Genomic DNA, 14,303 nt, shown 5'->3' with positions numbered 1-14,303 from the left:
AGCCTTCTACCTAGTTAGTGCCTATTGTTAAAGAGGGAGGGTAAGAACATGAAAAGATAATTCAAACTGTATTCAAGGTTATAAAAGGAAATTGAATGCTCTCCTAGTCCCTTCCTTCCACACTAAGGCAACCTCTTTAAATATATTTACACAAATGTTTACTATGCGGAGTCCAGGTACATTTTTTCTCTGATCTTAATGTATCACACAAAACACAGATCTCTCGGTACCTACACACGCTCTGTATGACTACATTGTATTCCATTGTATATGTCCTGTATTTTAATGTAACTAGTGACCATTTAATGGGCATTGAAGTTGTTTCTAGGTACCTTCCCCAACCCTTGCCTCCATTACAAATAATGGATTTGGATTCCTTTTAAATACACATTATGGAGAGAAGAGGGATGAGCTACCTAATAAAAACAACTGGCATTCGGTTTGGGTAAAGGCAGACTTTTTTTTCACCTTCCTGTTTATTGGCCCTTATTAGTTGCTGTAAAAGGTATTTCAGTCTTTCTTACCCTCCAGCCCCTGACCATATGCCACAACGTCCTTCCTGAATAATGTGGAAGGAGGGGCTTCCCCTGGCCGCATTAGGTCATATCATGCCGCTGTCCTTCCTCCTACGGAAGAAAGGTCTATCTGAATCATGAACAGGCAGAAACTATTTTTAGTTAAGTAGAACAGTTTTTCTTGTAAGAATTGCTGTTTCCGTGCCCACGATGGCACATGAATCCTTTCTGGCTGCTTCTACCCTTTGGAGAGGGGCCAGCTTTCTAATGGAATGTAAGCAGTCTTACTGCTAATCAAGATTTACAGCTGAGACTGAGATGCCCGGCCGCTCATTGGATTTGCAGACCCTCTAAGCTAGCAGCGGCGACTCTGAGACGAAGTGCAGTGCAGAGGCCACCCGTCCTGTTCTCCAGGCCCTCCCTCCGTCCTCAGGCCCGGCCTCTCAGCCACGGGTATCATCTGGCATTATTTTGTAAGCTGTGCCACGGTGCAGATGTTCTTTGCTGAAGAATTACTTTCATTTCTGACTCATTTCAGGAAATGAGGCAGTCTATCAGAGGTGTTCTTCATTTTCAGACCCATGGAGAATTCATTTTCTCCTGGGATTTCTAACCACATGTGGGCAGTGCTTTATTTACCCAGATGTGAGAAATAACAGTAATGAACAGCCCTCTTCCAAAGCAGGCCTTACTTCCCGGCAGAATCCAATGTGAAGACCCACAGGAGCTTATGCTCTTATTAATGTAAATATTTCTGAGTTTTTGGTTTTGTGTGATGCTTGTGGACATGCTGTGTGTATGGGCTTCGGTGCAAGAAAAATATAATTTAGCAACAGAGTTAAAAGGTAGTCTGGAGTGTTTCTAATTACTGTTTGTTTAGTTCACCATTGCCCTAATAAGTGGATTTAAGTAACCTTGGGGGTAGGGAATGTAGTGTTCATATTCTAGTCAGCCATGCAAATCAAACTCTAACTCAGTATTGCAGAGAACACGCCGTGGAGTCATTTTATATGTATTCCACTGAATTTTAAATTTAGAACTGAGAGCATTTTGGAATGGGCATTTTCTACCTGTCCTGCATCGGCATGAATTGTGTACAGGTCCAAAATCAACTCTACTGTGTGCTACAACCTTATTAAAAATTTTTTTTCAACATTTATTTATCTTTGGGAGAGAGAAAGAGAGAGAATGAATGAATGAATGAATGAATGAGCAGGGGAGGAGCAGAGAGAGAGGGAAACAGAATCTGAAGCAGGCTCCAGGCTCTGAGCTGTCAGCACAGAGCCCGACATGGGGCTCGAACCCACAAACTGAGATCATGACCTGAGCTGAAGTCAGATGCTTAACCGACTGAGCCATTGAGGCACCCCACTACAACGCCATTTAAAATCCATCAGTGGTCTTTGACATTCAGTTCTCTTTTTAATTTGAAATAAAGGAGAGGGAGAGACTTAAAAGTTTCTCTTTCCTTTTTTTCCCCATCCTTCAGTGGCTGTAATAGGAAATGGAAGTATTAAAGGGACCTAGAGCAGTGGTTCTGTCAACCTTGGCTGCACCTTGGAATCAGCCTGGGAACTTTAAAAACTACAGATGCCTGGGTCCCACCCGCAGAGATTCTGGGTTAACTGTTTGGCATGCAGCCTGCCTTGGGATTCTTCAAAAGCTCCCCAGTGGATGTTATTGTGCTCTAGATGCTGAGAACCACAGACATGAGAGACCTCTCATCCAGGGGTTCCCAGCCCTGGCTGCAGAGTAGCATCACCTGGAAAGCTGTTGAAAGAAACACAGATGCCCCCCAGTTGAAACCACATTTCTAGAGGAGGGAGCCAGTATTGCTAGAAAGCCCCCAGATGATTCTGACGCACAGCAAGGGTTAAGGCAAGCTGACATAATCTAACCATCGCATATCACAGGTAAGAAAAACATGGTCGTATCCCAGTTGTTGCAGGAGCAAGTTTGGGACTCAGGTCTGACTCTCCAACTGGTCTCTGCTGCTCGACACCACCCCCTGGTATTTGTCCGTTGTATTTATTGATGCTTCCTCATCCTTCAGGTGATGTTCCTGCCTCCAGGAGGCCTTTTCTGACTCCTCATACTCTCCACTCATCCAGTCGGGGTAAGATGCCCTTCTTTTATATTTGAACAGCGCCTCGAGCTCTCCTCTAAGACTGTCAACTCTGGGATGACAGGAGTCGTCCTTTCTGTAACATGCTGGCAAGGTGTAGGCTCCCAGATAATTTGCTGAGTCGAGGTTCCCTGATTCTTTATTTTTCAGTTAGTCCACATGGACTGCTAACAAGAATCCATTTCTGTATGTTAGCTTCTGAAAATAGCTTCTGAAAGCAAAAGTCATTTATTTTTCTAGGGCCCACTGTCCTGTGGGTCAATATCTCATACACAAGGACTCCCCATCCCTACCTTCCAGAACAGAGGTTTTGGAGAAAAAAGAATTCACGGGGCTTTTGATAACAATGAAAATAAAATTTCAGTGACCTCACAAGTTGTTACTTAAAACATCTGGGGACTTTTGGATAACATACTTATGAGTGTGTATGGCATCAGTGGAAGGGAGTATGTGGCATTTATTTTAAGACAAAAAGTTGTATGAGGAAAATAATGCTATTTCATGGAAATATGTTTTAGGGATTAAATTATGTACTTTATCATACTGCATATAAAACTCTGAGAAGCCACATTCTGTTAGCATAGCTGAATTAAATCCTTTGGATTCTCTGGATTCATACATTAAATTCTTTTCAGTTGATTTAAAAAAAAAACTGTCTTCTGTCATCCCACTTTACTTAAGGTCATGCTTGGTCACTGTCTTATTTTTATTTGAAAAACATGTCCAGGTTTGCAGTATTTGTGTTTATTCTTGTAGCTGTACCAGAGATTTGTCTCAGAAAGCAGATTGCAACTAGTATCTCTTCAGTTGAAGAGGCCAGGAGGCTGCACACAGGAGTAACGGAGAATTTGAGGCTTATGTGGAGAATTTGAAGCTTTTGGAGCCTAGACTATAAACTGGACTGAGTTATAGGGTAAATGTGAAAATGATGTTAAGACGTTGCAGCCAGGAGAGAATGATGGGAGTGTGTGGGCTCGTTCTGAAGTCTTAGACTTCTAGGCTACTGCTTTATCCACTCAGGTCACGATCTCATAGTTTTGTGGGTTTGAGCCCCATGTAAGGCTCCGTGCTGACAGTGCAGAGCCTGCATGGGATTCTCTGTCTCCCTTTCTCTCTACCCACCCCCCCCATTCACAATGTCTCTCTCTCAAAAAAAAAAAAAAAAAAAAAAAAACAAAAAACTTAAGAAAAAGGAAAGTGGCAGTGTGGCAGCAGGTAAGTGAAGCCACCATATAGTCGGGAATCTTCCTTAAACAAATATTCTTAAAAATTTCAGGAAAAAGCTAAGTCATTTAGCTGGAGGGAAATGTAAAACGCTTTTATATTAAAATATTTTTTATTATACTGTGGAATATAAAGTGCAACCTTTTGCATGACTTTTTTTTTAAAGGTGAAATGTGAAATTTTAGAGAAGCACTTCTGTCCAGTCTCTCCTTTGCTGCTATTTGGGTGGAAAATGAATAGACTGATACAACTTTGCTAAGGAACCAGCCTCTATCATGCTAATTGCAGAGGCTCAGCAGTGTGCTGTGGAAGAGAAGCGGAATGGGGGAGAGGAGCTTCATTAAACACATAAGACACAGTGTTCAGTGTTTCGACCATGTTGTGTCATCAAATCTCTAGGACTACCCTGCAAATTAGGACTTAATTCACACCAGCTTTTATGTGCGAGGACATATATATGCACCTGTCCACTACGGAGCAGAGCCAGAATTTAAATCCAGGTCTGTCTGATTCCACAGTCCCTGTAATTTTCTTTACTAACAGGACCTCTTAGTCACGAGAGTGGAAAAGTCTCCAGAGGACAGTATTTACTGGTAGAAGTGGGCTGACTTTCAGCTTCCTTTACAGTTGTTATTGAACATTAATAGGGTAACATTTATAAGCTTCTGTGACATGGTTAAAAGCACTTCTTCGTAATGTTCTATAAAGTTCTGACTTTAAAACGGCATGCCGTTGTTGCAGCGGTGTAGAGTTCAGGCGTATTCATCGCCATGATTTGAAGAGGGGAAAGGAATAGTCAGCAATGACCATTTTTGGTCCAAACACAGGCAGAATTTTGTAAATTCATCTCTCAGATGTCACGCATTTGACTTGAGGGAGGCAGCAAAGCAAAATGGTTGATAGTTTGCACTTTGCCATGTGATTCCTGGGTTTGAGAGGCCTGGCGCCATTGCCTACTAGCTGTGTGATCTTGGACAAGTCACCTAACCCCTTGGTGCCTTAGTTTCGTCATCAAAAAGGCAGGGATAATAATAACTTGATTAAACTTGCTGTTTTGAGAATTAAATAACATAAGGCATATAAAGAGCTTGGAACATTGTGTGAGAGAAAGTAAGTGCTCAGCAGATGTTTAGCTATTCTCAGTGGACAGAAGCTAGATGCTACATGACCCAGCAACCCCACTGCTAGGTATTGACTTGAGAAATGAAAACCCGTGTCCACAAAAGACCCTCTAGTGAAAGTTTATAGAAGTTTTATTCATAATTAGCAAAACGTGGAAATAAATGTCCACCAGCTGGCAAATGGATAGGCTATGGTACATCCACACAATGGAATAGTGTTCAGTAGCAAAAAGGAACAGATTACTGATCCAGGCCAACAACATGGATAAGTCTCAAAAGTGTTCTGCTTAGTGAAAGAAGCCAGATAGAAGAGGCTGTGTATGATTTGATTCCGTGTATATGACATTCTGAAAAGACAAAACTGTAGGGAGACATCGGATGGTTGCTTGCCAAGGACCAGAAGCAAGCAGAGAAGATTGAGTGTGGTGGGGCAAGGGAAGGCTCTTTGGGGTGATGGAAATACTCTGTATCTTAATTGTCCTGGAGGTTACATGACTACACATTAGTCAAAACGCATCAGACTTAGGGTAAATTTTTTTCCCGTGTATAATAAGGTAAACCTGATTAATAATAATAATAAAAAAAAAGTCAGGTGCTGCATCACATGACAAATAGTGGGAGAAAAGGGATTTAGAAACAGTAATCGGAAGTGGCAGAAACTGAAGATATTTTGCAGTTTCAAGGACTATGGACGATGGGTGGAATGATTTCATTAATTTTTCTCTCACAGGCTGTGAGTTAGAAAAATATAGAAACCTGTGGAATGGTTCTGTCCTACCCAAGCACACCTGATTCTCTTTGCTGCGCGCAGTGGTCTGCTACCCCATTTCTTTTAAACCTACAGACGAGAGCTGCTTGTATTTCTCAGGCCTGGGGATCTCCTGGGTTGCTTCCCAGGAGAATCCTGAAGGAGGGAGGGCTGGCTGTGTGACGAGGCATTCATGGAAACAGAGCGTTGGTGTTCTAGATGAACTGAGGGTTACTATTCCAGTTTATTAAGTAGTCTGAGTGCATTTATGGATAAGATATGTTATCTCAGCACATTGTTCATTCATCATGAGTCATGGAGGCCCTGGCCCTTGATCACGGAGCTCATGCTTATCGTTAGCAGCACTGGGCACAGCTGACCACTCCCTCCTTCCTGAAATTCTTTCTGTGTATGGCTTCTGTGGCGCTGCTCCATTTTGATTCCGCTTGCAACCACGCTTGTCTTTTCTGTCCCCTCTGCTGGATCCTTCTCTTCCTAGTCCTGGCCTCTAAACGATGGAGTGCCAACAGCTTTGTGCTCTGGCCGCTTCCCATCTCAGCTCACTACTTAGGTGATAGTCATTTCCATCTATTTGGTGATGACTTCCATATCTGCCTCCCTGATCTCTGTCTCTCCCTGGCTTTTCAGCTGCTTGCTTTACCTCTGCACTTGGCTATACTCTTGCAAACATGGCATCTCCAAAACCAACTTCTGGTTTGTTTTCTAAACCTACACTTCTTCCTCTTTTCATCATCTCAGCAGTGACTTCACCCAGTTGCTCAATCCCTCAAACCTAAAGTCTTCCTGGATCGCTGCCTTTCCTTCACACCTCATGTCGGACCCATTAGCATCTATCCCAAGCCCAAGCACTCCTCATCTCCCAACTCGTACCTGAGTCTAAACCCAGGCCTTCACCATGTCTTGCTGGGACTTTGAATCACTTCCTCAGCCCTCTTCCTGCCTCTATTCATTACCTTATGGTCTGAGTTCACACAACAGCCATGGGGATTCTTCTGTATTATACTTTTATACTAGGTGCAGTGGCTTCTCTACAAACAGTATGAAGTGCAGGCTCCTAACCGTGTACCATAAGACCCCCGCCACCTCCTTGTCCCCATGTCTTCTTGCTATGCCTGTCTCTCATGGTGCTCCAGCTACACCGGCCCCTCACTGTCCCTCGATGTGTCCCCCTCCTTCCCGGAATGCTTTTCTCATCCTCCTCTCCACCTGCTCTCACCTCCCAACCCTATTCTGTCTAGGATTCTTGCTCTTGGGGCTTCATTCAGTTCTCCTTCAGATGCCACCCCTTAGAGCTCGCTGTCCTCCCTTACTCATCGATCCCAAATAGCACTGTTAACTCTCTGTTCCCTTCACGTGCTTTATTTGACTTCAGAGCATTTATCTCTACCTGAAATTAACTTTGTGTGTTTTGTTTATTGCCTCTGTCCCCCAGTAGGTCATAAGCTGCATAGGAACACTGTTGTGGTGCTCAATAAGTGTCTTTTGAATGACTGAAGGAATAAGTGAATTAATGCTCAGATACCCCTATATTAAAAATTAAAGAACCTTCCTCAACCCTAATATCCCTCTCCCTCTCTCACCCCATTTCTCTATCTTTGTTAAGGGAGAATCCCTAAATGTTGTGTAGGTATACTACCCATTTCCTCTTCACTCTGCTGCGATCTGGGGTCTTTTCCCTTCACTCTGGTGAAATTTCTCAGGGTCATTCAAGCTGTATGTGTTGCTGCTTCTAGTAGATACATTCCTATCCTGTCTTACATTTAGTTTTTTTTTTTTTTTAGTTTATTTATTTATTTTGAGAGAGACAGAGATGGCATGAGCAGGGGGAGGGACAGAGAGAGAGGGTGAGAGAGAACCCCAGGCAGGCTCCATGCTGCCAGCGCAGAGCCTGATGTGGGGCTCGAACTCATGAACCAGGAGATCATGACCTGAACTGAAACCAAGAGTTGGACGCTTAACCAACTGAACCACCCAGGTGCCCCTTACGTTTAGTTTTATTATGGAACATCAGTTTCCTGAAAAGGGACTTTTTCTGTGTTGTTACCCGTTAATGTCTTCTGCATCTCGCACAGTGCCTGGCACATAATAGGTGCCAGAAGTGGCGTTCTTGTGTTTCTACGTGTCGTGTCCTGTTGTGAGATGTTTGACATGAGTCCTCACTTCCAGTTTTTGTAAATGGAAAAAAAAAATTTTTTTTTACTTTTGGCAAGGTGTTGTATATAATTATTTTTTAAAAGTTTATGTAAGTAGACAAGTGAATAATACAAGATTTGTTGTGAAAAAGAGCATGTCCTCCTCCAGTTTTTGTTCCTGAGAGGCAAGTATTTTTAACTTTAGCTGATTATGTTAACAATCACTTCTATATCTTTAATTAACATAAATTAACATTTCAGTGGTTATCTACTGATGAAAAAGTTTAGCCCGGGTTCATCTACCTCTGCTCCTCTCCCCTCTCATGCAAATTTCCCAACCCCATCCTCCCAATATTGTAATTGTATTGTAATTTTGGTAAGATCAATATGCAGCATTTACTTTGTTAGAACTATGTCATACTTTCCACAGAGGAGCCCTGGAATGTAGTTTGATTACTTTTCCTCACAAAACTACACAGTGAATACTGTACTGACTTTTTTTTTTTTTTTAATCTCTTCATTTTGGATGTATTTAGGAATATTCAACCTGAGACTCTACCCCAGTTGTAAATCTCTCAGTCGACCACATGGTGAATGCACCAAGTTCATCTGTTTGGAGTCAGTTCCTCTCAGACCCTTCTGATCTGGTCTCTGTCTAGGTTGCTTTCTTGGCCCCCAAACAGCTAGGGCTTCCCTTCACTGCTCTCCTGCAGACTCCTTTTGCCTCTCTTGTATCGGAGCCACTGGTCTCTGGAACTTAATGACTTACTCTTTGTTGGTTCACTGCTTCACACAGTCTCCAGTTCCTTTTGGAGGAAAGGTGTAAGAAGAGCTAAGTTTTTGAGACTTGCAGGTCTGACAATGCCTTTGTTTTTAACTGACGGCTTGACTAACTTTATAATTCTTGAGCAGAAATCATCTCTACTGAGAATTTTGAAGCCTCTGCCTTCCAGTGTTGTTCTTGAGTAGTTCCTGCCATTTGGACTTAAAATCCTTGGTATGAAAACTCTTTTGGGAAATTCCATTATGATATACCTTGGTATAGTTGTTCTCTTTGCATTTAATGTGCTGGAAACTCAGCCTCCTCACTGTGGAAACCCGGTCCCCTTCCCTCTCCTCATTCTTGTCTTATCTTTAAAGGGAAAACAGCGTCCTTTAGTTTTGGGTGAAAGATGTCCTCCAGTCCTGGGGGGAAAAATGCCCTTTGATGCTGGGAAATTTCTTTCCTTTGCAATAACTTCCCCTCCATTTTCTTTGATGATGAACACTTTATTTTTTGGACTTGGCTATCGTGAATTGTTCCCCAAACTTTCCAGCTTTCCAGCTTTCCATCTCTGTTTTTTTATTCACCTTTCTTGGCCATTTCCTGAATTGTGTCTTTCAAGCCTTCTATTGACTTTTCAATCTGCCATCATTTTAATTTCTAAGATTTAATATTTTTATTTCTCTTTCCGATAATATCTTGTCCTTATTTCATGAATGTACTTTTTCTCAGATATCTGAAGATGCTAGAGTTTTGAATTTTTTAAAACTTTCTTCTTCCTGTGATTTTTCTCTCTCCTCCAAGTTGCTTTGTTGTTTCTCTGTTAGGTGTTTTACCTAATATCCAGAAAGTCTTATTGTTCCCTCCTGTTTTAGATTAGCTATCTAAAAGGATGACTGGAGGTTCTTTGATAGCATATTGTGTTTAGCTTCATTCTAGGATGACGTGGCTGAGGTATTTGTTTTTGTTTTGTTTAGGAAATCCTAATGTTAGTATTTTTACGTTTTTCATTTTTATTTGTTTATTTATTTTTTTGTTTGTTTGAACTGACCAGATTCTCCAGAAAAAAGATGACTAGTGAGAAAGCCAAGTACAAGGCTAGGGTGTCTCAACATTCAGTAACAATTGTAATGTGTAATCTCTCTTCAGTATGGAATCCCAATCCTCATTTATGCCTAGAATCCTCTAGTCCAAAAATCCCTTACTTACTCTTTTCAGACCAATCTTCTAGGTGGGGCATGGGGGGTTGGAGGCAGTTACTTCAAGGAGTGAGGGAGAGAATTGGGTCTCTCTACTTCTTTAAATTTTTTTTTTCAACGTTTTTATTTATTTTTGGGACAGAGAGAGACAGAGCATGAACGGGGGAGGGGCAGAGAGAGAGGGAGACACAGAATCGGAAACAGGCTCCAGGCTCTGAGCCATCAGCCCAGAGCCTGATGCGGGGCTCGAACTCACGGACCGCGAGATCGTGACCTGGCTGAAGTCGGATGCGTAACCGACTGCGCCACCCAGGCGCCCCTGGTCTCTCTACTTCTTAAATGGACTTTCAGCCAATTCTGTGCCCCACCTCCACCCCCACTTCCAGAGGAACCTGATGCTACCAGTCCCTCAGCCCCTTTATGGTTTATAATTTAAATGAAATTGCTTCTAGATTGAGCTTTTTCCAGTCTGCTGAGCCATTGGCCACTAGTCTATTTGTTCTCCGGCTTCCAAAATTGTGTTACTATCTCTTCTTCCTGTTCTCTTTATATCTGTTTATTTTCCAGTGGCGTTGAGGTTGAAGCAGGACTCTGTGCAGGTGTTTCATAGTCCACCTTTAAATGAAATCCTCACTTGACGTGTTTTTCTTTGTTGTTTATGAGGCATTTGATCACACTTGTGAATCTCTATTTTCACCGACTCTAGTTCTTTTCTTACATACAGTTGGGGTTGAGTGTGGTGGAATGCTCCCTGGACCATGAGTTAGGAAGCTTGGGTTCTTTTCCCAGATTTCATACTCAATCCTGTGCATTCTCTCTCATCATTGTTTTCTCGTCTGTCATTCCAAGGCATTGAAGTAGATGATTCTGAGATCTCTTTGTACCCAAAAGTTGCTTTTATTTGTAAGAAGTTGAGATAATCATGTGTAACTGAACACCAAATTAGGAAACAGAGTTGTAGTAGCCAGCTGAAGAAATGCACGAGTTCAGCCTTTCCCTGTATTAGTCTCTGTAACTCTGGTATCTTAGAAGTCTCAAGTAAAATTGCAACCCACATTTCATGAACAAGAAGCTGTTAAAAGGTTAAAAATTCTGAATTTTGTTTTCCTCTGCACTATTTTCAGCTGATAGGAGTTCAGCTGCAAAGCATACTTGGATCCATGTTCTCGATAGGGAGATAAAGTGTTAGTTTTGAGCCAGAAGAACAGGGAAGATAATAGAGAAAGAGGTCTGCTTTTTTCCTTTTTATGTTCTAGCAGGGATGGCCATTCTTGGTAGCACCCCACCAGGAAATGGTCCTTCCTATGGAAGCCATGTGTGAGTACATGATAGCCACATCTGTATTTTCTCTCTCCTCCATGTTGCTATTTCTTGTTAGATGGAAAGACAGAGTGGACATTGCATGTCACTGTGGTTTTGACTGGCTGCTTTGATCAGTAACCCAGTGTGCTCAGCAGTGGTCATTACGGTGACTGAGGAGAAAATGTGATCTGTGAGGCCAGTGACCCTGTGGGCCAGAGACCAAGGCGAGGCTCCTTAAGGCAGTGCTTCCCAAACTGAGTTGCACACCAGAGGCACCCCTGCCCCCTGTTACTAACACAGCATCTCTGTGGGGTGGGACACAGGAATTGTTTTGTTAGAGTTTCCCAGGTTTTTAGGATATACTTAATTCTTATACTGACTCTGGGGAACTATTGTCTTAGGGACAGGAGGCCAAAAAGAAAATCAGACTCTTGAGCGTTTGCAGAGCTCCGGAAAAAAACCACAGAACAGAACCTGAGCCCTGCACACCTAGCCAGCTGACACTCGTATCAGTCCTGGAAAGGATTTCTGACTCTCGCTGCTTTTCTCATGCTCATATTTCACACTCTTTTCCCTCATTCTTTGTAGATCATCTTGCTTTTTAAATCGCAAAGGGAATAGAAACCCTCAGGGGATGCTGCCTCAACTTCTTTTCTTCCCTCAAAAAAGAAACTGTGTGTGTGCAATGTGTAATGCACAGATAAATTTATGTTTACACTTAACTTTGCTTCCCCGATTAAGGTTAACCCCTCTGCCTGTGCCTCTCTCCATCAGTGACCCCTCCTGTGTATTTTTCTTTCACTCTTTCCATCAGTATTTGTGTGTGTGTATGAGTATGTGATATATGTAATATGAATACATATTTCATCTTATAGGACAAGGTGCAACAACAAAACTATGCCTTCCTCAACTCTGTGGCCAGCCTAGGTTTATTCATTCAGTCATTCATCTGGTTAGTCCATATTTATTAGAGCCAGCTATGTGCAGAGACCTGGCCAGGCACTGGGCTTCAACATCAGACTAAACGGACATAACCCTGGCTTGCACAATGCTGATGGTCTCTTTGTAACCAGAGCCCTTTAAAAATTATCTTTCTTGGGGTGCCTGGGTGGCGCAGTCATTTAAGTGTCTGACTTCGGCTCAGGTCATGATCTCGCAGTTCGTGAGTTCGAGCCCCGCATCGGGCTCTGTGCTGACAGCTCGGAGCCTGGAGCCCGCTTCTGATTCTGTGTCTCCCTCTCTCTCTGCTCCTCCCCTGCTCATGCTGTCTCTGTCTGTCTCTCAAAAATAAATAAATGTAAAAAAATGAAAAAAAATTAAAAATTGTCATTCTTACTTTCCCCCTTTACAGAAAGAACACATGCTTGTGATCATAAATTTGAAAATAGTTTCCTAATGGGAAGCCACGAAAGGGTTTAAAGCAGAAGAGTACTGACTTTCGTTTTCATAATTTCATTTACAAAGGTCACTGAGGCTACCGAAGGGGGAAAGGATTGGGAGGGGGTGGAAATTGCTGGCAGGCGATCGGTCGGGGAGTTTCTGCTCCAGCCTAGATCAGAGCTGCTTGGCATTGTAAGGAGGAGAGGGGAAGACAGACTCAAGATCTGTTCAGCATGATAGGTTGATGAATATTTGGTTGTGGGGATAAAGAAGAAGGGGGAGTCCAGGATGACTCCCAGGTTTCCGGCTTACCCAGCTGCGTGGGTAGTAGCGCCATTTACTGAGATAGGAAATAATGGAGAAAGAGTAGCTCTGTGCGTGTGTATAGACCTAAGTCCTGTGTGAATGCTCCGTGAGTCTGACATGTCTTGGAAGTTTCTAGGTGGAGGGGTCACATAAGCAGCTGGATGTATGAATCTGGAGTTGAGAAGAGACCACTTGAAATAGAGCAGTGCATTTGGAACCTTTAGTCTAAAGCTGCCAACAGATGCCGTGGGTAGATTACAGAGGAGCAGGCCACAGGTGGCCACCTGAATATTTTCAGAACTCAAGCTCCAATCAGGAAGGATGCACCAACAGAGGGGACCAGAGAGATGAAAGAACCTCTAAGGGAAGAAAAGCAAGAGAAGGTGTCTTCAAAAACGGTTACGGTCAGCTGTGGCAAAGGTTGTTGTGATGTCAAATAAGGCACAAATGTAAAGCAGATGTTAGGTTCAGCCACGTGAAAATCGTGGATGACCTTAGCCAGGGTCAGGTGGCAGGTGGTCACAAGTGGAATCCCTGGGAGAGGGGTGCCAGCTCATCTAAAGCCCTGGCAAGAGTATTAAGGATTTTGGACTGTGTTGTAATGTAGTAGGTGCAGTGGAAAAGGCAGATTAAAGTTGTTTTTCCTTTCTATGATAGCCTCTTATCTTTATTGTTTTATTTAGGTTATCAGAGCAATATGTACTCATTGTAAAAGTTTAAAACATGTAAAATATGACTCACAGTGGAGCGTCTGACTCTTGATTTCAGGTTGGGTTGTGGTCCCAGGGTTATGGGATCGAGCCCCATGTTGGGCTCAGTGCTGAGTGTGGAGCCTGCTTAGGATTCGCTCTGTCTCCCTCTGCTCCTCTCCCCTGCTCACATGCCTGCTTTCTTTCTGAAATTAAAAATAAAAATTAAAAATTAAATACAAATATGACTGACAACAGTCTTTATAATTGCATTCCCTCATATATAACCACCGTTAATAGTGTGAGGTATATCCTTGCAGGTTCTTCTGTGAATGTGCTATCACATACATACATTGATACACATTTACTTTCCAAAAATTGGACTTATTGCCATATAGTCTGCTAAAGCTTGTAATTTTTACCTGTGTATTTCAGACCTTTCTTCACATAAAGCAGATGTATGTAGTCTGCTATTGTGCTGTAGTATATTCTCCAAATTTTTGAGTTTTATTTGGAAATCTTTGCTTTCTGACACTATGCTATACTGAACATACTTGTACATATTTATTTGTGCATTCCTTATATATGTGTGTGTGTGTGTACAGGAATCTTTGTAGAATAAGTTCCTAAAATGGAATTGTGGGGACAAAGGACATGTACATTTGACATTTTGATAGTGTCACAGTGCCCAAGGAGAGGGGCTTTTTCTTCTTTTCTTTTCTTTTCTTTTCTTTTCTTTTCTTTTCTTTTCTTTTCTTTTCTTTTCTTTTCTTTTCTT

The 14,303-nt window shown here is 42.3% G+C and overlaps 1 protein-coding gene across 2 annotated transcripts in view; it reads left to right on the top strand.

Annotated features, from left to right (window-relative positions):
* Positions 1-14,303, top strand: part of ANO6 (anoctamin 6) — a 197,029-nt gene that overhangs the window by 44,796 nt on the left and 137,930 nt on the right. Inside the window, exon 2 of one of the 2 annotated variants that reach the window (XM_040488369.1) lies at positions 2,569-2,631. The exons of the other annotated variant lie outside the window; for it this stretch is intronic. Within the exon in view, the coding sequence (XP_040344303.1) occupies positions 2,569-2,631 (63 nt within the window). The remainder of the gene's footprint in view (positions 1-2,568; positions 2,632-14,303) is intronic. 2 annotated transcript variants of the gene reach the window in all.

Source organism: Herpailurus yagouaroundi, unplaced genomic scaffold (assembly GCF_014898765.1).
Source record: "Herpailurus yagouaroundi ecotype Mexico unplaced genomic scaffold, PumYag 166, whole genome shotgun sequence".
NCBI classification, from domain to species: Eukaryota; Metazoa; Chordata; class Mammalia; order Carnivora; family Felidae; genus Herpailurus; species Herpailurus yagouaroundi.
The sequence above is the reverse complement of the archived record's forward strand: the minus strand, read 5'-3'. Positions and strand labels throughout refer to the sequence as shown.